The sequence below is a fragment of the Cuculus canorus genome, chromosome 2, assembly GCF_017976375.1.
Source record: "Cuculus canorus isolate bCucCan1 chromosome 2, bCucCan1.pri, whole genome shotgun sequence".
Taxonomy (NCBI): Eukaryota; Metazoa; Chordata; class Aves; order Cuculiformes; family Cuculidae; genus Cuculus; species Cuculus canorus.
Genome location: NC_071402.1, coordinates 36,926,749 through 36,942,746, shown reverse-complemented (window position 1 = coordinate 36,942,746; position 15,998 = coordinate 36,926,749). Strand labels below are relative to the sequence as shown.

The following is a 15,998-nucleotide window of genomic DNA, read 5'->3' as shown; positions in this document are numbered from 1 at the left end:
AGAAAAGCCCTTACAGTAATAGGTGTTTTACTGGTGGATTTGTATGAGATATTTACCCACTGGGGAATTTCAGGAATACTAGAGATTTAAGAGCAAATGTTTTTTTAGACTTTTTTTGTGTTTTCCAGTGTAATTTTCTCCCTACCTGGGAATGAGATAGCTTATGGTTTGAGATTGATAGCTCATAGTTTGAGAAAGGTGTGGTGGGGTTTGGTTTTTTTGGAAGTTCTTTCTGTGCTGTTGTTGTTGTTGTTCTGGGCACCATTTTTACCTTTTCTTAGTAGTCTTATTTTCAGACCACAGTTTTTAACTCACAGAAGAAGAAGGAGAGTGTTTGCTGTGGGTGGGTTTTTTGTGTGTTTTATTTTTTCGTTTTTTTTTTTTTAGCCTTGTATCAATACAGTGTCTAAGGTAAAATGGTTTGCAGTTTATAGTATGAAAGAACTAATACTTAAAATTCACGTATGAGAATTAGGTTGTTTTAAAGGTGGAATATTGCTACTGCTTAAAGTTTGAAAGTGTGAAATTGTTCAAGAGATGCATCTCTTACTGTCTTGAACACAAGCAATAATTTGTGGGGTAGTCTCAAGCTCTGCTGTGGCCGAGTGCTGCAAGTCCTATTTCAGTAAGAGTATGGATGCCAAATGTTCTGCATTTCTGCAAGAGCAGTGGGGCTCTACTTGCAAGAGAGGATATATGTGGAAAGCGCGAAGGAAGACGAATGTCACATTAAGCGAGTTATTTCTTTTTATTATTTCATTGTAGAATATGTTAATGAAGAAATTTGTAAATTTTAAAGGGATTTAGTTGTATTTAAGAAATAGATTTGTACCTTGGCGTTGTGTTGCTTGCTTTAGTGGGCATTAAGGATTAGCTAAGTTTGTTATAGAAGTTGAGAGTCTTGTTTGTACTTCTGCAGTCACAAGAGTTTGAACAGTGAGTTCTATTCTTTAAGTAATGGTAAATGTTTATATTTGAGCATTTAAAATTTAAAATTGTAATGTTTTTTGCTGTTTAGATGGTACAGGTATGATGGGAATGCAGCCCACACCTAATCTCGATCAACCTTTAGGCCAAGCCCCAGCAGAGCAATCTGTGTAAGTATTATCTGTATTTGTATTCTTTGTTTGTATTTTCCTGTATTGATGTGCTTCTCATGTTGGGAGTGTTTTGCTGACAATGGATATGCCTCTGAAATAAAGTGTTAGACGATTCTTTGAACTTCTAATTAAGAGTTTCTATCTAAACAATAATTCAGCAAACTCCTGTTTTTATATGGATTTATGAAACTATTTGAGATTATAAACGGTCAGGCTGTGGAAAACAACACTCTTAAATGTTTCAGGCAGGGATTTTATTTTTATTTCCCCTGTCTTGGACCCTATGATGTTTTCCTTTCATATGTGTGATTTTCTATTTCAGAAGTAACATTGGACAAAGGAATACAGGAGACAGACAAGGAAGCGTAGGTGTATTTTCTGAAGAAAAGACAAAGCCTTCCAAAGAGGCAACATTGTCTTATCAACAAGAATTACAACAGCAGGTACTGAGTGATAAAGCTTCTGACACTTTCTTTTTTTTTAACTTTTTTTTTGGTACTCTTTCAAAGATTATAATTTATTTTACAAGTAAAAGACTTTCTTAACTCTTCCTCTTTTCATCACTCCTTTCCTCCCATTCCTCTGACCCCACTTTAGCTCATTTTAGCTCCTCAGGTGGACAGTAAGCTCTTCAATTTTTTTGTCAGGGGCAGAGAGAGTGTGAAAGCTGACCCCAAACAGGTTAGTTCCAGGCATGGAATTCTATGTAATTATTTTCGTAAGCATAAGAACCTGCATCTTAGAAGCAGTGAGTTTAATTGTTCTGATGTTCCCATTGAGAGATTGTATTTGAGCATTATTGAAATTAGAGTGCTCCTTATAATTATAGCAATAACTTCTTCATGATCATTTGGATACTAAATCAAAAGCTTCACTAATGTTTACTTCCAGTGTATTTGTAAGCTGTTTCCTTTCTTTTTTCAACTTCCTTGTTGATAGACTAGACGCGTTTCTTGACTCTCCTACTCATTTTGGTGGCCTTTTGCTGCTGCACCTTGTGGGAGTTTGTATTTATAAAATATATTTGACCATGATAAGACACTTTGTTTCAGAAGAGATTTTGCTAGAACCCAGTTCAATGTCACGTTTTCTTATCTTGTTGTTCATTATGTATTTCCTCAGTGGAGGTAAATAACTGCTATAGAAAGTATTCCAGTTCTAATTATGATTGTGCATAGGGATAAAGGAGAGGCTGCCAATCAAGGTCAAGTTAACAGTAAAATAAACATTTAGGAACACCATCTGATATTGCACTTAGGCTTCTCTGAAGGCATTTTCGCACTATAATCTTAAGTAGTAAGTTTTATCTTGGCTGTATGAGAGACTGCACAAGTTGACGTAAAAATCTGATAAACATGACATGATACAGCCTTTTAAAGTTATTACGTTGCTTATAGTTGAAAGCAAACAAAATACATTTTGCTTTTTTTGCCTGTGGACAAACCTGACTGACCGTTTTGGTAAACAGTCAAAGGGGCCAGATGGATCTCTGCCTTAATGCATCTCTCGCAAAACTGTCTGACTACTTGTTAAAGAGAAACATTTACCTAAGGCACAGAAGAAATGAAGTTAAGAAAAATACATTAATATATTTCAGCTACATAAACAGCAGCGAATATTTTAAAAGCTTTGAAAAGAAGTTGGGCTTTTTAAAACAGCTATTCTCTTTATGAATGCTGCATTAAATTATTAAGAGACTTAGTTATGTAAACATAACCTGATTTTGAAGAAAAGGAAGATGTGAGTAGTTCTGTGTTATTTGCATACATCATTACATATTACTGCAGAAGACTGTTTCATGAACGGTTGTAGAAATGTGTAGCATCCTTCCAAGGCATTTATTATTAAGAGTCTCTTTATATCAGGTCATCTCTAGTCTAATTTTTCATTAAACAACACATACTGGGTTGAGAAAAGAAAGTGCTGTAGTATTGTAATATTGCCTGTTCACTTTTCAGACAGTATAAATTTTTGTATCAGAAGGTCAAGGGATATGAGACTTTTGATCTAATACAAGCGTCTGATGTGAATGTTTCGGGAACTTGGAAGTCTTTTAGTGTGTATCTGTATGTTTTTCTGGGGTTATGCGCAACTGTATGTGTACATTTTGGCAGTAGTATTCAATGCACTGCAGTATAGGCAGTGAAATGTTTGCAGTTTGCTTGATATTGATGGGGGGAATGGGTAATGATAGCACCCAGCTTCCTCCATTAATATTTTATTAGAATTATATTTAATATGATGTTTTCATGCATCTGACTGCTTTTTTTGGTTTCAGATAAGAGAGAGAGAGGAACAACGCAGGCAAGAGAGAGAGGAGAAGGAACGCTATGAAGCCAAGTTAGAAGCAGAAATGAGGAATTACAACCCCTGGGGAAAAGGTGGTGGTGGCGCTCCTCTCAGAGATGCAAAAGGAAATCTGATAAGTACGTTTGCCAAAATTATGGTTTGTCTTTTTCAGATCAATGTTTTCTTGCTCTTGTGAAGGCTCTATTCAGATATGCTGTTTCTTTTTATTCAGATATGTTATACCTACACTGGAAGCCCTTTATTGACAAACAAAAATACTTTTTTCAGGCAGATGCATAGATACACAGAATGGTTTGGGTTGGAAGGGACCTTAAAGATTACTTAGCTCCATCCCTGCTGCCATGGGCAGGGACATCTTCCACTAGACCACGTTGCTCAAAGCTGCATCTAGTCTGTCCTTGAACACTTCCAGGGATGGGTTGTCCCCAACTTCTCCGGGCAACCTGTTCAACCCTCACAGTAAAAAAATTCTTTTTTATGTCTAATCTGAATCTCCCATTTTTAAAGCCATTTTCTTTTTAAAGCCATTGTCACTTGTTCTGTCAGTACACTCCTCTGTTAAAAGTCCCTTTCCATCTTTCCTGTAGCCCCCTCCAGGTACTGGAAGGCCGCTGTAAGATCTCCCTGGAGCCTTCTCTTCTCCAGGTTGAACAAGCCCAACTCTTTCAGCCTGTCCTCTTAGTAGAGGTGCTCCAGCTCTCTGATCATCTTTGTGACCATCCTCTGGACCTGCTCCAACAGGCCCATGTCTTTATGTTTGGGGTCCTAGAGCCGAATCGGTATTCCAGGTGAGGTCTCATGGGAGTGGAGTAGAGGGGGAGAATCACCTCCCTCGCCCTGCTGGTCATGCTTCTTTTGATACAGCTCAGGATACAGTTGGCTTTCTGGGCTGCAGGCACACATTGCTGGCTCATGTTGAGTTCATCAACCACCACCCCAAGTCCTTCTCTCAATCTGTTCTCCACTCAGCCTGTGTTTGTGCTTGGGATTGCCCCAACCCGGGTGCAGGACCTTGCACTTGGCCTCATTGAACTTCATGAGTTTTGCATGGCTTCACCTCTCAAGCCTTTTGAGGTCCCTCTGGATGGCATCACTTCCCTCCAGAATGTTGACCACACCACGCAGCTTGATGTCATTGGCAAACTTGCTGAGGCTGCATTCAATTCCACTGTCCATGTCGCTGACGAAGATGTTAAACATTGCTGGGCCCCATACTGACTCCTGAGAAATTCCACTTGTTGCTGGCCTCCACTTGGACATCGAACCATTGACCTTAGCTCAGAACTGAGTGCAACCATGCAGCCAGTTCCTTATTCACTGAGTGGTCCATCCATCAAATCCATGTCTCTTAATTTTAGAGACGAGGATGTCGTTCAGGACAGTGTTAGAAGCTTTGCACAAATCCAGGGAAATGATGTCAGTTACTCTTCCCTGAGGGGAAGAATTCACCTATGATGGTGAATTCTGATTTGAATTTTAAAATACATCTTCTAGTAACAAAATGAGACTTTTCAAAGCATTTAACACTTACTGAATAACGGTTCATATGTAAATAATTAGTTTTATGAAACTTGACCAACATATGGCTGTATTCACTGTCTCGTTTGATGGCAGGAAGTAAAGCTTAAATGCTTTTTAAAGATCATGTGCGCAAATAATAAGTTCAGAAGCTTGTGTTGAGTATCCAAGCTTATGTTTATGCCCAGAGTGGATAGAGGTGCTCACACTGTCCAACTTCAGGCTCTGCATTTGAGCGTCTGGCTTCTTTCTCTTGGGTTTGTAATAGTGTGAGTAGAGTGGGTCACAGGTAAGCGTAGGTCGCTTACATTAACCTGAGCTCTTTATGTATCTCTTGAGAAGCTTGTGTCTGTAAATGAGGAACCAAGAGGAAGGAGCTTCTTAGCCTGTTTTCCTGAATTACATATGTAGTTATATTTTCCCACCATAGTTTAGCAGCGTGATGGATAGGTTATAAGGCAAATGTCATGAAACAGAACATGCTTTTTATGCCATATCTCTTTTTTATGCAGCATGACTTGTCTTTTTATCCTCTTGACTATGTCTGTAAATAGCTTGTGAGACTCCAATGTATGCAAAGGCTGCTTTACAGAGAGGGCTGTAATTTAAAGTTCTTGGAATCTGTGTGCTTAAATGACTGCAGTGATTCATAGTTATCAGAAATGCTAGTTAGAATAATCTGAAACATATGTAGACTTTTTTGTATTGAAATGAAGATTCTAGGTGTAGTATGGTGAACACTTCAAAATTAATTAATGAGCTGAAATTAACATCTTTGAATGGGATTTTTGTGGTAATGGAGAAGCACCATGTAAACGTTGGTGAAAATGTTTTATGACATTGTTTTGCTTACATACAGAAATCTGCACCTGCATTATCACTGAAGACATGATAACCAAAATGCACTTTGATGATTCTTTGTTGTTATCACCCTTAATAGTAATCAAATAGAGATTCAGTACTTAAAAAAAACAGTACTAAACTGAAAAGTATTTTTGCAACTTTAAGGGAACAGAAGAAGGGATGGTTTCTAAATACATACTTGTCAACACAGACCTGTCAGTCTTTTTTTTTTTTTTTTCTTTGAGCTCTTTATCTTTCCATTTCATAGGATTTTTGGGTGCGGGAGAACGGGGAATCATTGCTGTGAAGAATCACTCCTGGCAAAAGAAAACCAACAAAATATATCTTTCAATCTGTGATTTCCCACTGAATAATATTATACCCGTAGTTTCTAAATTCTTGTATTTGCAAAAATATTTTGTTCCCATGGTTAGTATACCCAGGAAAAAGTGGAGTCTGTGCAAAAATACCTGTATTTTTGAGAATCTAGGGTCAACGTGCCTTTTGTGAGAATGAAACATGATAAACAGTTATTTCCCCTTTCCTTTAGCGGATTTGAATATGATGCACAAGCAAAATGAAGGTACATTTCGTAATCCAGAGGCAAGACTATATGAAGATAAAGGAGGTCTTCTATCTGTTGACCTAAATTTGGCCTCCCCGAGACCTGAGAACACAGAAGCATCTACAAATAAAATAGCAGGTTTTTAAGAATACTCTATTACAGCTCTAATTATTAATAGGTTGTAGTGATCAGAATTCTCTGGTTTCTTTGCTTCATTCTAATAGTCCTATGATAGCGCTTTCTACCTGTGAAGTCAGTATCCTGCTTCTTTCCCAAACTTCTTGGTTGCTGTCACTGTGTGCACTGAAACTGTATTTTCATCTGTCTTGTTAGTATTGCTAAGTAATAACTATTTTAACACTAAACAGTCAGAATCAGTACATTAGTTTTCCAGGTTCAATTTTATCTAATCAAATCTTCATATATATTTTTTCACTTTTAAATGACACACTAAAGTACAACTGCATAGTAGGAGAGAAGATGGAATAAAAGAGGAGGAAGGTCTGCAGGTCAGTGATGTTGAAAGTGAAGATGAAATTGGGACAGTAACTAGGTTAGTGGGTTCTAAAAAGTTATAGGTAAACCAGGTATATATATATATATGTATATCTCCCTGTGCACTGCTACCAGGTTCTAGTTTTTAAAAAATTTTATTTTCCTATTTAAAAACAAATGCACCTTTCTCTCTCTCTCTTTGTTTTGTGAGATATCTACATGAGAGCACTGTGGTACTCCAGACCTATCCCCAGTCTGGGATGGGCAAGGATCAGGATACGTGGTGGTCTTCTCAAGTCAGCTTACATGCTGCTTTTCTTTCTCCTGTCTGAACTGTTGCACTTCTGTTTAAAGAATTACGTGGTACTTGGTGCATGGATCTACTCCCGTGAAACAGCCGAGGCCAATAAAGCAATAACGCAGCGTGGCAAGGCAAAGAGCCCTCTGGCTAGATCACTTTTTTTGGATCAGAAGGTGGTACAGATCAGCAATGGGAACTTCATAGTCTTGCACCTTCCGGTTCATTAGCCACAGTAACGTGGCTTTGTGTAGGTTCTGATAATTTGTTGGTTGGTTTTCTAACACCATCCCCTTAAAGAGGAACTTTCAGGATAATGGCTGGTACACAGTAAGTTCCTTCCTCTATACACTCCACAGTAATTTGTCTGTCTTGTGTCCATGCCTTTTAAATAGTATATAAACTTTATTCAGACTTTCTGTGTGGAATGTATCCTGAGTGAAATAAATCCATCCTAAAAAAACCACGTTCAAAGTTAGTTGTATTTTGGAAATATTCAATCATTGATTCTATGTAATGAAAAATAGTACTAACCTCAAAGTGTACTACTTGGTTATAGAGGCACATGCTCGTAAAGCTAGGCAGTAGCAGTAATTCCTGCAGGAATAAGTGTAGCAGTCATTCCTGCAGGAATAAGTGTATGTATCTGCTTTCGTCTCACCTGAGTGCTATGTCACCCTAAAGAGAAAGGTAAAGGGGAAACGTGAGAGCAGCTACAGTTGTGTTCAGCTCAGCTCAGTGGAGCTGTGGCTCTTGCACATTCTTGAGGCACTGTCCTTTGGAGCAGACATGAGTGAAGAACATGTGGCAGGTGACAAGTTAACACGACTTACTCTATTTTTACTTCTTTCTTTTCTCCTCTGATTCCTGTAGGGATCCTGTTCTGCAAAACCTGTTCTGTGTGGTAACTGAACTAATTCTCCTTTCTAGACCTTTTGGGACTGAATGTTTATGATGCTTTCATAATTCAAGGCTGAGAATAACTCAATAACTTCTCCCCAGTGTTGTTGCTCCCAGTACAGGGGAGGAAGTTGTTGAGCTGAAAGAGACCTGACACTTTGTAGCATGAGAGGGATCTTATACTGGCAGTATTCAGTTTTCTGAGGTAGAATTTTATTTGCCAGATTTTGGCTATATTTTCTATAGCATCCATTGCTATTTTACTTAAACATTCGTTCTGACAGGATATTTTGTTTTTAAAGAGTGAATAACCGTAAGGTGTAGAACTACTCTGCTAGATCAGAGTAATGGCAAGGAGTAAATTTATGACATGTAAAATCTCTGTTATTCTAATTAACTTACAGGTAACATTTTTAGATATTAAACTGTAGATTGGACAGTGGAATTCATGCCTTTTATAGGTGTTATTTTCTAAAAATACAGATGGTTTGGATGTTATTGAGCAGTTAAAACCTGCCCAACTAACAGTTGAGCTGAACTCAAAACCAGCGTTCTAGAGAACAATGGAAGAACTTCTAATCAAAGCTGTTGTTTTCAGCTATAGCCTTGAATTATGGCTGTCATAAACTACCTTTTGAAACAAGTGTCTCCGATTCCCTCTTCCTCAGTCTGGCTCATTCTCTTAAATTTGCTGTGTCTCTTATCTGTAACTTTATTTTGCCCCCTTGTCCCTTCCTCTAGGTTTTCCATTTGCACAGACCTCTCCTTTTGCTCGAGGGAATGTATTCGGTGAACCACCGTCTCCACAGCATCTTAAGCGACAAGAGTCATACAAGAACTTTCTTCGTCTACAGGTGAATGAATGCAACAGTTATTATCTTGTTAAATTTTTTTTTTTAAAAAAGAGAAATTACAGTCAAAAGTAAATCATCAGATACTGCTCAGCAAAGACCTTATTCATTCATAGCCAAATTCTGTACACAAGGGGTATACTAAGAGCTCTATGCTATTGCATCTCAGATTTTTTGCCTTACATAAGCTAAGCCTGTAAAAGTAAGGCTATTAATACTTGGCTTCATTAATCTCATTCTGTCTTTTTTCTCCTAAGCACAGCTCTCTAGATACAGTATTGAGCTCTAAAACAGTGCACAGAGTACAAGTTTGCATACGTAAATATGTAAGAAAAACAGATGTTCACCATTGGAAGGATACATGATACAAATGTGTATTCATCAGAATGAAATGTTAATCAGTAAGACAATAATAATGCAGTTACTTATTCATAGGTATATAAAACATGATTGTTCTACTGGTTTCTGTATGTATTTCTTTGCATATATGCATGTATATAATTAAATGTCAGTTTAATTAAATATCAGTATCAAGAAAATCCTAGGTAATTTCAAAGGGCCTGAATGTCATACAATAGTTTGATGTGGATCTCTTGAAAAGATCAAGGCTTTTTCCGTGTATATTGGAAGGAATATATGTTGGTTCTTTTTTCTACCAAAAAGAATAAAGAATGGGTGAACCTTTGGCCTCAGTATGTCAGTGATGTATCCAAAAACGTTATAATTGTGGAAAGGAAAAAGATAATTGCTATGTCTTATTTTTGTTTTGGTTTCCCATCTTCCACAATTTAATCAGCGAAGACGAGAATTGTTCCAGGACTTCCAGAGTAGAGTAAGCTTTAGGAAATATTCACGGTTTATTGGTAGCATTTATAATCAGTGTTCTTAATGAAGATTGGTTCAGTAAAGAGTGGCCAAAAAGAAACAGTAAAATATCATCTCATTTAAAAGGAATCCTGAGGCTGAAATGTAAGACTACCCTGGAATTTCTGCAGTTGTTCCATACAGTCTTTGGTTGTGCAAGTAGGTACTGTAAAAGTCCATAGAAGATCACAATGGTAAACGTTATTCATCACATTATTGCTGGCTATTGACACTTGAATACGTCTTTGTTTTATTTTCTAGATTGAAGAAAAGAGACGTAGGGAAGAAGCAGAGCGAGAAAAACTTAGACTGGAAGAAGAAAAAGAAGAAAAACGAATAGCTGAAGAGAGGATGAGAATTCAAAAAGCATATGAAGATGAACAAGAAGAGAAAAGAAAGAAAGAGGAGGAGGTGTAGTATTTTGATACCTTGACTTTTTTTACATCCTAAACTGACCCTTTGTAATATTTGTCCTCTAGATTAAGATGGTAAACTGAGAAGTGTCTTGTGTATTGGTCTCTGTTTTTAAATGGGTCTACTTTAGCTAGAGGAGAGGTAGAAATTCTCAATGTTAACTAGCACATTCTTCTCTCTTTTTATAGAATGCTACCCACTTGAAGAAGTACTATTAATTCTTCTAAGAAAAATTCTGTGGTTTTATAGTTGACAGTGGTGCTCTACTTTCTAAATTAAAGTGTTTGTGAGGCCAGTGAAAAGATTTGTCAAATTGGTAAATGAAAAAACAAACACACATCTTTTTTTTTTTGTTAGCCTCTTAAATCTAGCCGTCATGGAATTATTTGTATTCTGAATGTAGCTATACAGGAAGAATTCATAAAGCCATTTTTTGAATTGGCCAAGATATGTCTTTGAGATAAGAATACTGCTTGTTTTGGAAGAATGCCAAGCAAATCTAATGAATAATTTTTGTGGTGGTAAACTTGTGATTTAATTCGAACTCCAAAACTTTATTTATCATGTTTGGAAAATTGAATTAATTTGCATAATTCAGAATCTCATAATAGTTATAGGAGAAGGACACAAGGCCATCAGAGATGGGAGAATCTTTCACTACCCTGCACGATTATGAAAGATCAATTCAGGTTGTAAGACTTCAAGATTTCTGAGACAGAACCGTGAGCTTGTATCCTAGATTCTCTTTCCTAGTATGAGCAGGTTAGTTGGATGAGTCTTGCCTTCTGAGTAGTAGAGAGTGGGAAACTAACTGGTATCCTTGTTTTCACAGATACAAGACTAAAATTGAGATTGAATAAAAATTTTCTCAGTAGGATTGTCATAGGATAGTGCACTTTCGTAGTATGTTTCAGTATGTTTTGTTTGAATCTGAATTTTTGGAAATGACTCCTGCAGTTGAGCCTGAACTGGCAGCAGCTCTGGGACCACAAACCTAGTGTTTATTTTAGTTATTAGGAATTTTGTTAAATGATGTCAGCAGAGCCAGGGCTGCAGGTGTTTAATGTCTGCATGGTATAGTTTTTGATTTGAATGCTTGAAGTCTGCCTAATGAAATAGCTTTTCATGTCTTACCAATCACTTCCATGTATAATTTTAACTTCTCAAGCAAAACTTTAATAATGTTGAGTCTTTTGTATGTACTAATAATGTTTATGATGTAACAGCGAAGACTAAAAGATAAAGAAATGATTCGATTAGATGAAGAAAGGAAAAAAGAGGCAGAAAAAAGAAGAAAAGAGAAAGAAGAAAAGCAAGATGAACAACTTAGACAATATTTTGAGAAAGAGAAGATGGAAGAAGAAAGGAAGATGGTAAGCTTCAGTGACTTCCTAAGATACAAATACTTCCTCCTAACTTCTGAAAATAGCCAAATTTTAAGGAAATGGCATTATTTCTTACACCTCTACCTTCAGTGTTTTTACCCTCTTAGGTTATCAAGCTGTGGTAGGTTTAACGCATGCAGAGTACAGCTGATTGAAAAATAATGCATCCTGCAGTTGAAACCTATCTTGCTGATCAAATTGGCATTAAAGAAATAGTAAAACCAAGATAAATAAGAGCAAGCTGCATTCTGCAGCTTGCAAATACAAGTAAAGTTACATAACTGAAAGGCCTGGAGGACTTTCATCTCTAGTGATTATGTTCTTTGTAATTTCATTATTTTCCTTTGGCCAGGATCATGTAAGAAGTCCATCACGTAGAATTCTGATGGACAGAATGACAGAATCTCAGTAAATTATATAACTGTTTCTCTTCTAAAAATTTCTATGTGGCATTTCTCTAAAATGGGCATTTCTCTAAAATGGGCATTTCTCTAAGATGGGAGTGTCTGGAGGGAAAAAAAAGATGTAACCTATCCAGAAATTTAAATGACTGCACCACAGAAAAAAAAAAATCATATTAAATAATTCTTGCAAATATTTTATGCAGTTAAGAATTGAAAGCCAATTAAATAGAAAAATAATTTGATTAGCATAAGCAAAAGCATTCTTTGGTCAAATGAAAAATATTAACAAAACTCTTCCTGTCCAAAGCAAAACTTTATTCAGGTTCTGTAGGAATGTATGATGGTTTCAGTCTTGCTTTCCTCCTTGCAGTTTTCAAGGCAGCCTTCTCCCATCATTCCTGCTTTTCAGAACAAAACAATAAGAAAAGAAGACAGGATTCCCTCTGCTGAGAGCCGTATATCTTACTACACACAAGTATGATTTTTATAGTCAACTTTTACTGATTTATTTAAGACAGTACAGTGTATTACATCCTAACAGGTTTTTAATGCTTCCAGTTATTACTAGCATACCACAAATAACTGGAGACAGGGTTTCTATTAGCCAGTTTTGTGGCTCTGAAAGTTAATGTGGAACTGTATTCCAAGTATTTTTTTGGGGTGTGCTATCTTAATTTTTTTCTGCATGTGCATTTTCTGTAGAGCTGAGCACCTCATTTTTAAATGTATATGCTCTGTCCAGGCCCTCACCAAGGGTCTGATGGTCTCGAGGTTTACGTCTCATCTAGAAGCTCACTGTGTTCGCTCAGAGAAGAGCTTAGCTCAGGCATGAAGCTTAATGTTGATTCCTAGCTACAGACATGGTTGTTCTACCATTATGTTCTTGAAGGTACATAAAGATTGTAACTCCTAATACACTTCACTTTCCTCTTTGCCTGACAAATGAGTTACAGTAGTGATTCTGAGACCACTCATTTCTTTCATTTGATTTTGTCTTCCCTAGGACAATTTTTTTGAAATGAAATTTTCCTGTGAAAAGCAGATGAAGTAATTGTGTATGATATTTCGATTTTAGGCTATGTTTCTGACATTTTACTGGAAATGGTTTTTTTACCAGCTCTTTGTATGAACTGGGCTAAAAATTTTAGAAGTTAATTTGCCATGAAAATGATAATTTGGCAAAACATAGCACAGTTTCAGAAAATGTTTCAAGTAAGTCTTTGAAACCTATTTAAAATGTTTGCTTTCTCTAAATGTTAAAATGCTCTGGAGGAAAGTCAGTTTATTTCTGTGTCTTTACGGTACTTGGTATAGCTTTGTCCAGATCTCTGAATAGTTATTGGTATTAGCATGGTGATTTGGATTAAGCATTTAAAGATCAGATTTAAAAAAAAAATTGGGCTTTAACAACATGTAAGGTTATTATTCTGTCTTCTAGTAGTAGTGGTAGTTGATGTAAATTGGAAATAAAATAACGAAATAAAATGTACTTACGTCTGCTATATTTTCTTCTTTTAACATATTAACATTTCATATTCAATATGATTGCTAGGATCCTCCACAACTGAGACCTCCTTCTCCACCTGTCCCTGCTAGAAGAAATCAATTGCGTGCACTTGGTAGGTATTATTTTTATTGCAAACTCACTTTATATTACAATGAAATTGTTCTCAGTTGCAATTCTCTTCCTTGCCTGCAAAGGGGTTCTTATAAAGTTTGCATTTCTGTGTTGGTGTTCTGTCTGTCTCAGTATTATCAGTATCTTGGTATGGTGTATCTGAAGTATTAATAGAAGACAGAAATGCGTTTAATATGTGTCTTCATTAGGAAATATTTTTTTGCAAGGACTCTGATAATGGAATAGCTGGACCTTTCAGTCAGGACAGTGGTGGCCCCTGTGACCACAACGTTGCAAAATGGGAGAGTTTGGATTGGCTGAGTAATGGATTAGATCAATGATGTGTAGAGCACTGCAGTCCGAACTCTTAAATTCTACTTTCCTTTGTTAATCCGCCTAATTCTTTGTTCATTCCTCTTGGCTTTCACTGGTTGTTTTAAAATTGGAAGTGCTGAAAGGAATCGCCCTTGCCCTTCAGATGTTATTTATCTAGGCAGCATGTGCATGGAAAGCAGTAATTTTTCTTCTGATTCTTTTTTTACAAGTATAAAAGAAACAACACCTGGAATGTAACAGTAAGTGGTGACCTACAAATGTTGACCCCCAGCTGTCAGTATGTGGGTCTATTCTACGGAGTTAGGACTCTTCCGCTGAGTGGAAGGCAGTGTGATTCTTAATACAGCTCATTGAAGTCTGTTGGTTCAGACCATGTGTCATGAGAGAAATCAAGACATAGGAATTAAATCTTATTTTTGAGGATTTAAGCTAATAAAACTTGCTTGCCTGCTGGGCTCTTGACTCTAACTGAAAGTCAGTAAAACATCAAGTTATTAAGCTTGTTATTTGGAAAATAAGGAATTTAAGAAACTCTTTTATCTTGTGAAGGAATGCTGTCCCGTCTACGAAAAACAGCTTAGACACAAAGTAGGCATAGAAAGTCAACATAAGCACATACTAAAAATATGTATTAAGTTAGAACTCTTGAACACTTCAGAGTCTGCACTGGGCAGACATGTATCTCCCTTCTGAGTCAGGAAACAGAAACGAGGTTTTGTGCTTTCTGATACCCCCTCATTCCTGTCACCAGCCTCTGACTCTGAGGGCTGTGTAGGTTTGCTGATTTCAAAATAACACTATTTCCTGGTAGTGTCTACTTGCTGTTATTTGATAGCTTTTCCTTTTTTAAATACAACAAAATATTTCCACTGAAGTTTAGATGCTTTTTGCAGTTCAGGGGATCTGGTCCTATTTTGCTATCTCAAAATACAAGCTCTGACTTGACTTATAGGGTATGAAATGCTGTGAATCTTGTGTTTGTATAATCCTTGTTTTAATTAACAGTTCATAATATCTTTTTTTTTTTTTTTACCTTACATTTATGAGGTAGTCAGAAAAGTGTCTCTGACACTCTTTATTTTTATTTTGTTAAATTCCAGAGGAAAGAAAGAATGTGATTAATGAATTATCAGAGATGAAGAAGCAGCTTCGTAGCGAAGAGAGGCGACTGCAGGAACAGTTGCTAAATGTGGCCAGTGATGACGATGTACCAATTACACGGTCAGAATTTCATCTTCAGTTTTAAAAATCAGATTTTGCACAAGTGCTCAGAGCTGCTGTGTATTAGTAGCTAGTATTAGCTGGTTAATACATGAGTGAAATGAACATATAATGATAGAACCTGTACATAAAATAGTCTTCTTTTTTTTTTTTCTGATATGTATTGTGTTTTTCCAAGTATCTTACTGAGGTGTGGTGTAAGGATGGCTGTGCTGGTAAGATTGGGAGCTGCAATGCTCTGTCCTGGAGAGTGTGTCTGAGGCAGAACTTTATCTCATTACCTTTTTTCCTAGGGCATAATTTACGCCCATGAACTGCTGTACTACTGCTGATTAATATACTTATGAATAGCACACTGCTGTGGAAATACTTTTTCTTATTGAAAATCATACCATTTTCGTTTAAAGAAGATAGGCTTACTTCCAAAATGTATTAGTTAATTGTACCAATTAGTTGTAAAAAGCTCATCAGATTATCAGTCTTAGTTCCACTCCATAAAGCATGAGGTTTTTTATTTTATTTTAAGTAGATTATCCCTTTTTATAACACAATGTGCAGTGTCATTACTTTTGAATTTATTTTCCTGTTTTGATAGCTTTATTTAAGAATAAAATCTTTGTCAATGCTCTATTTCCATGCAACCCACTCATCTTACAATGTTAAATTATACTCTGCTTGTTTTGCAATTTTCAAGTGTGAGGAGAGAAAAGAATCCCAAGGACATATTTGAGATGGCCAGGCTTCGTCTGCAGGCTCCAGTAAGGCGAGCTTCATCAAAGGAGGCACAAGATCCTGTCAATATACAGAATATCTGGGAATTTAATGAACTTAAATACAAAGGCAGGTAGATCTTCTTGTTGTCAATGAATAAAGGTA

General features: G+C 36.6%; 1 protein-coding gene across 12 annotated transcripts in view; it reads left to right on the top strand.

Annotated features, from left to right (window-relative positions):
• CSPP1 (centrosome and spindle pole associated protein 1) overlaps positions 1-15,998 on the top strand; it is a 62,826-nt gene that overhangs the window by 29,246 nt on the left and 17,582 nt on the right. For 10 of the 12 annotated variants that reach the window (XR_008448426.1, XM_054058071.1, XM_054058072.1 and 7 more), the window contains 11 exons: positions 1,019-1,097; positions 1,423-1,543; positions 3,379-3,526; positions 6,322-6,474; positions 8,771-8,883; positions 10,006-10,155; positions 11,385-11,531; positions 12,318-12,422; positions 13,500-13,566; positions 15,002-15,122; positions 15,817-15,962. Coding sequence is in view for 11 of the 12 variants with exons in the window: in XM_054058071.1 (XP_053914046.1) it covers positions 1,019-1,097; positions 1,423-1,543; positions 3,379-3,526; positions 6,322-6,474; positions 8,771-8,883; positions 10,006-10,155; positions 11,385-11,531; positions 12,318-12,422; positions 13,500-13,566; positions 15,002-15,122; positions 15,817-15,962 (1,350 nt within the window). In the remaining variant the exon portion in view is untranslated. The remainder of the gene's footprint in view (positions 1-1,018; positions 1,098-1,422; positions 1,544-3,378; positions 3,527-6,321; positions 6,475-8,770; positions 8,884-10,005; positions 10,156-11,384; positions 11,532-12,317; positions 12,423-13,499; positions 13,567-15,001; positions 15,123-15,816; positions 15,963-15,998) is intronic. The other 2 variants (XM_054058082.1, XM_054058079.1) reach the window with 1 other exon arrangement.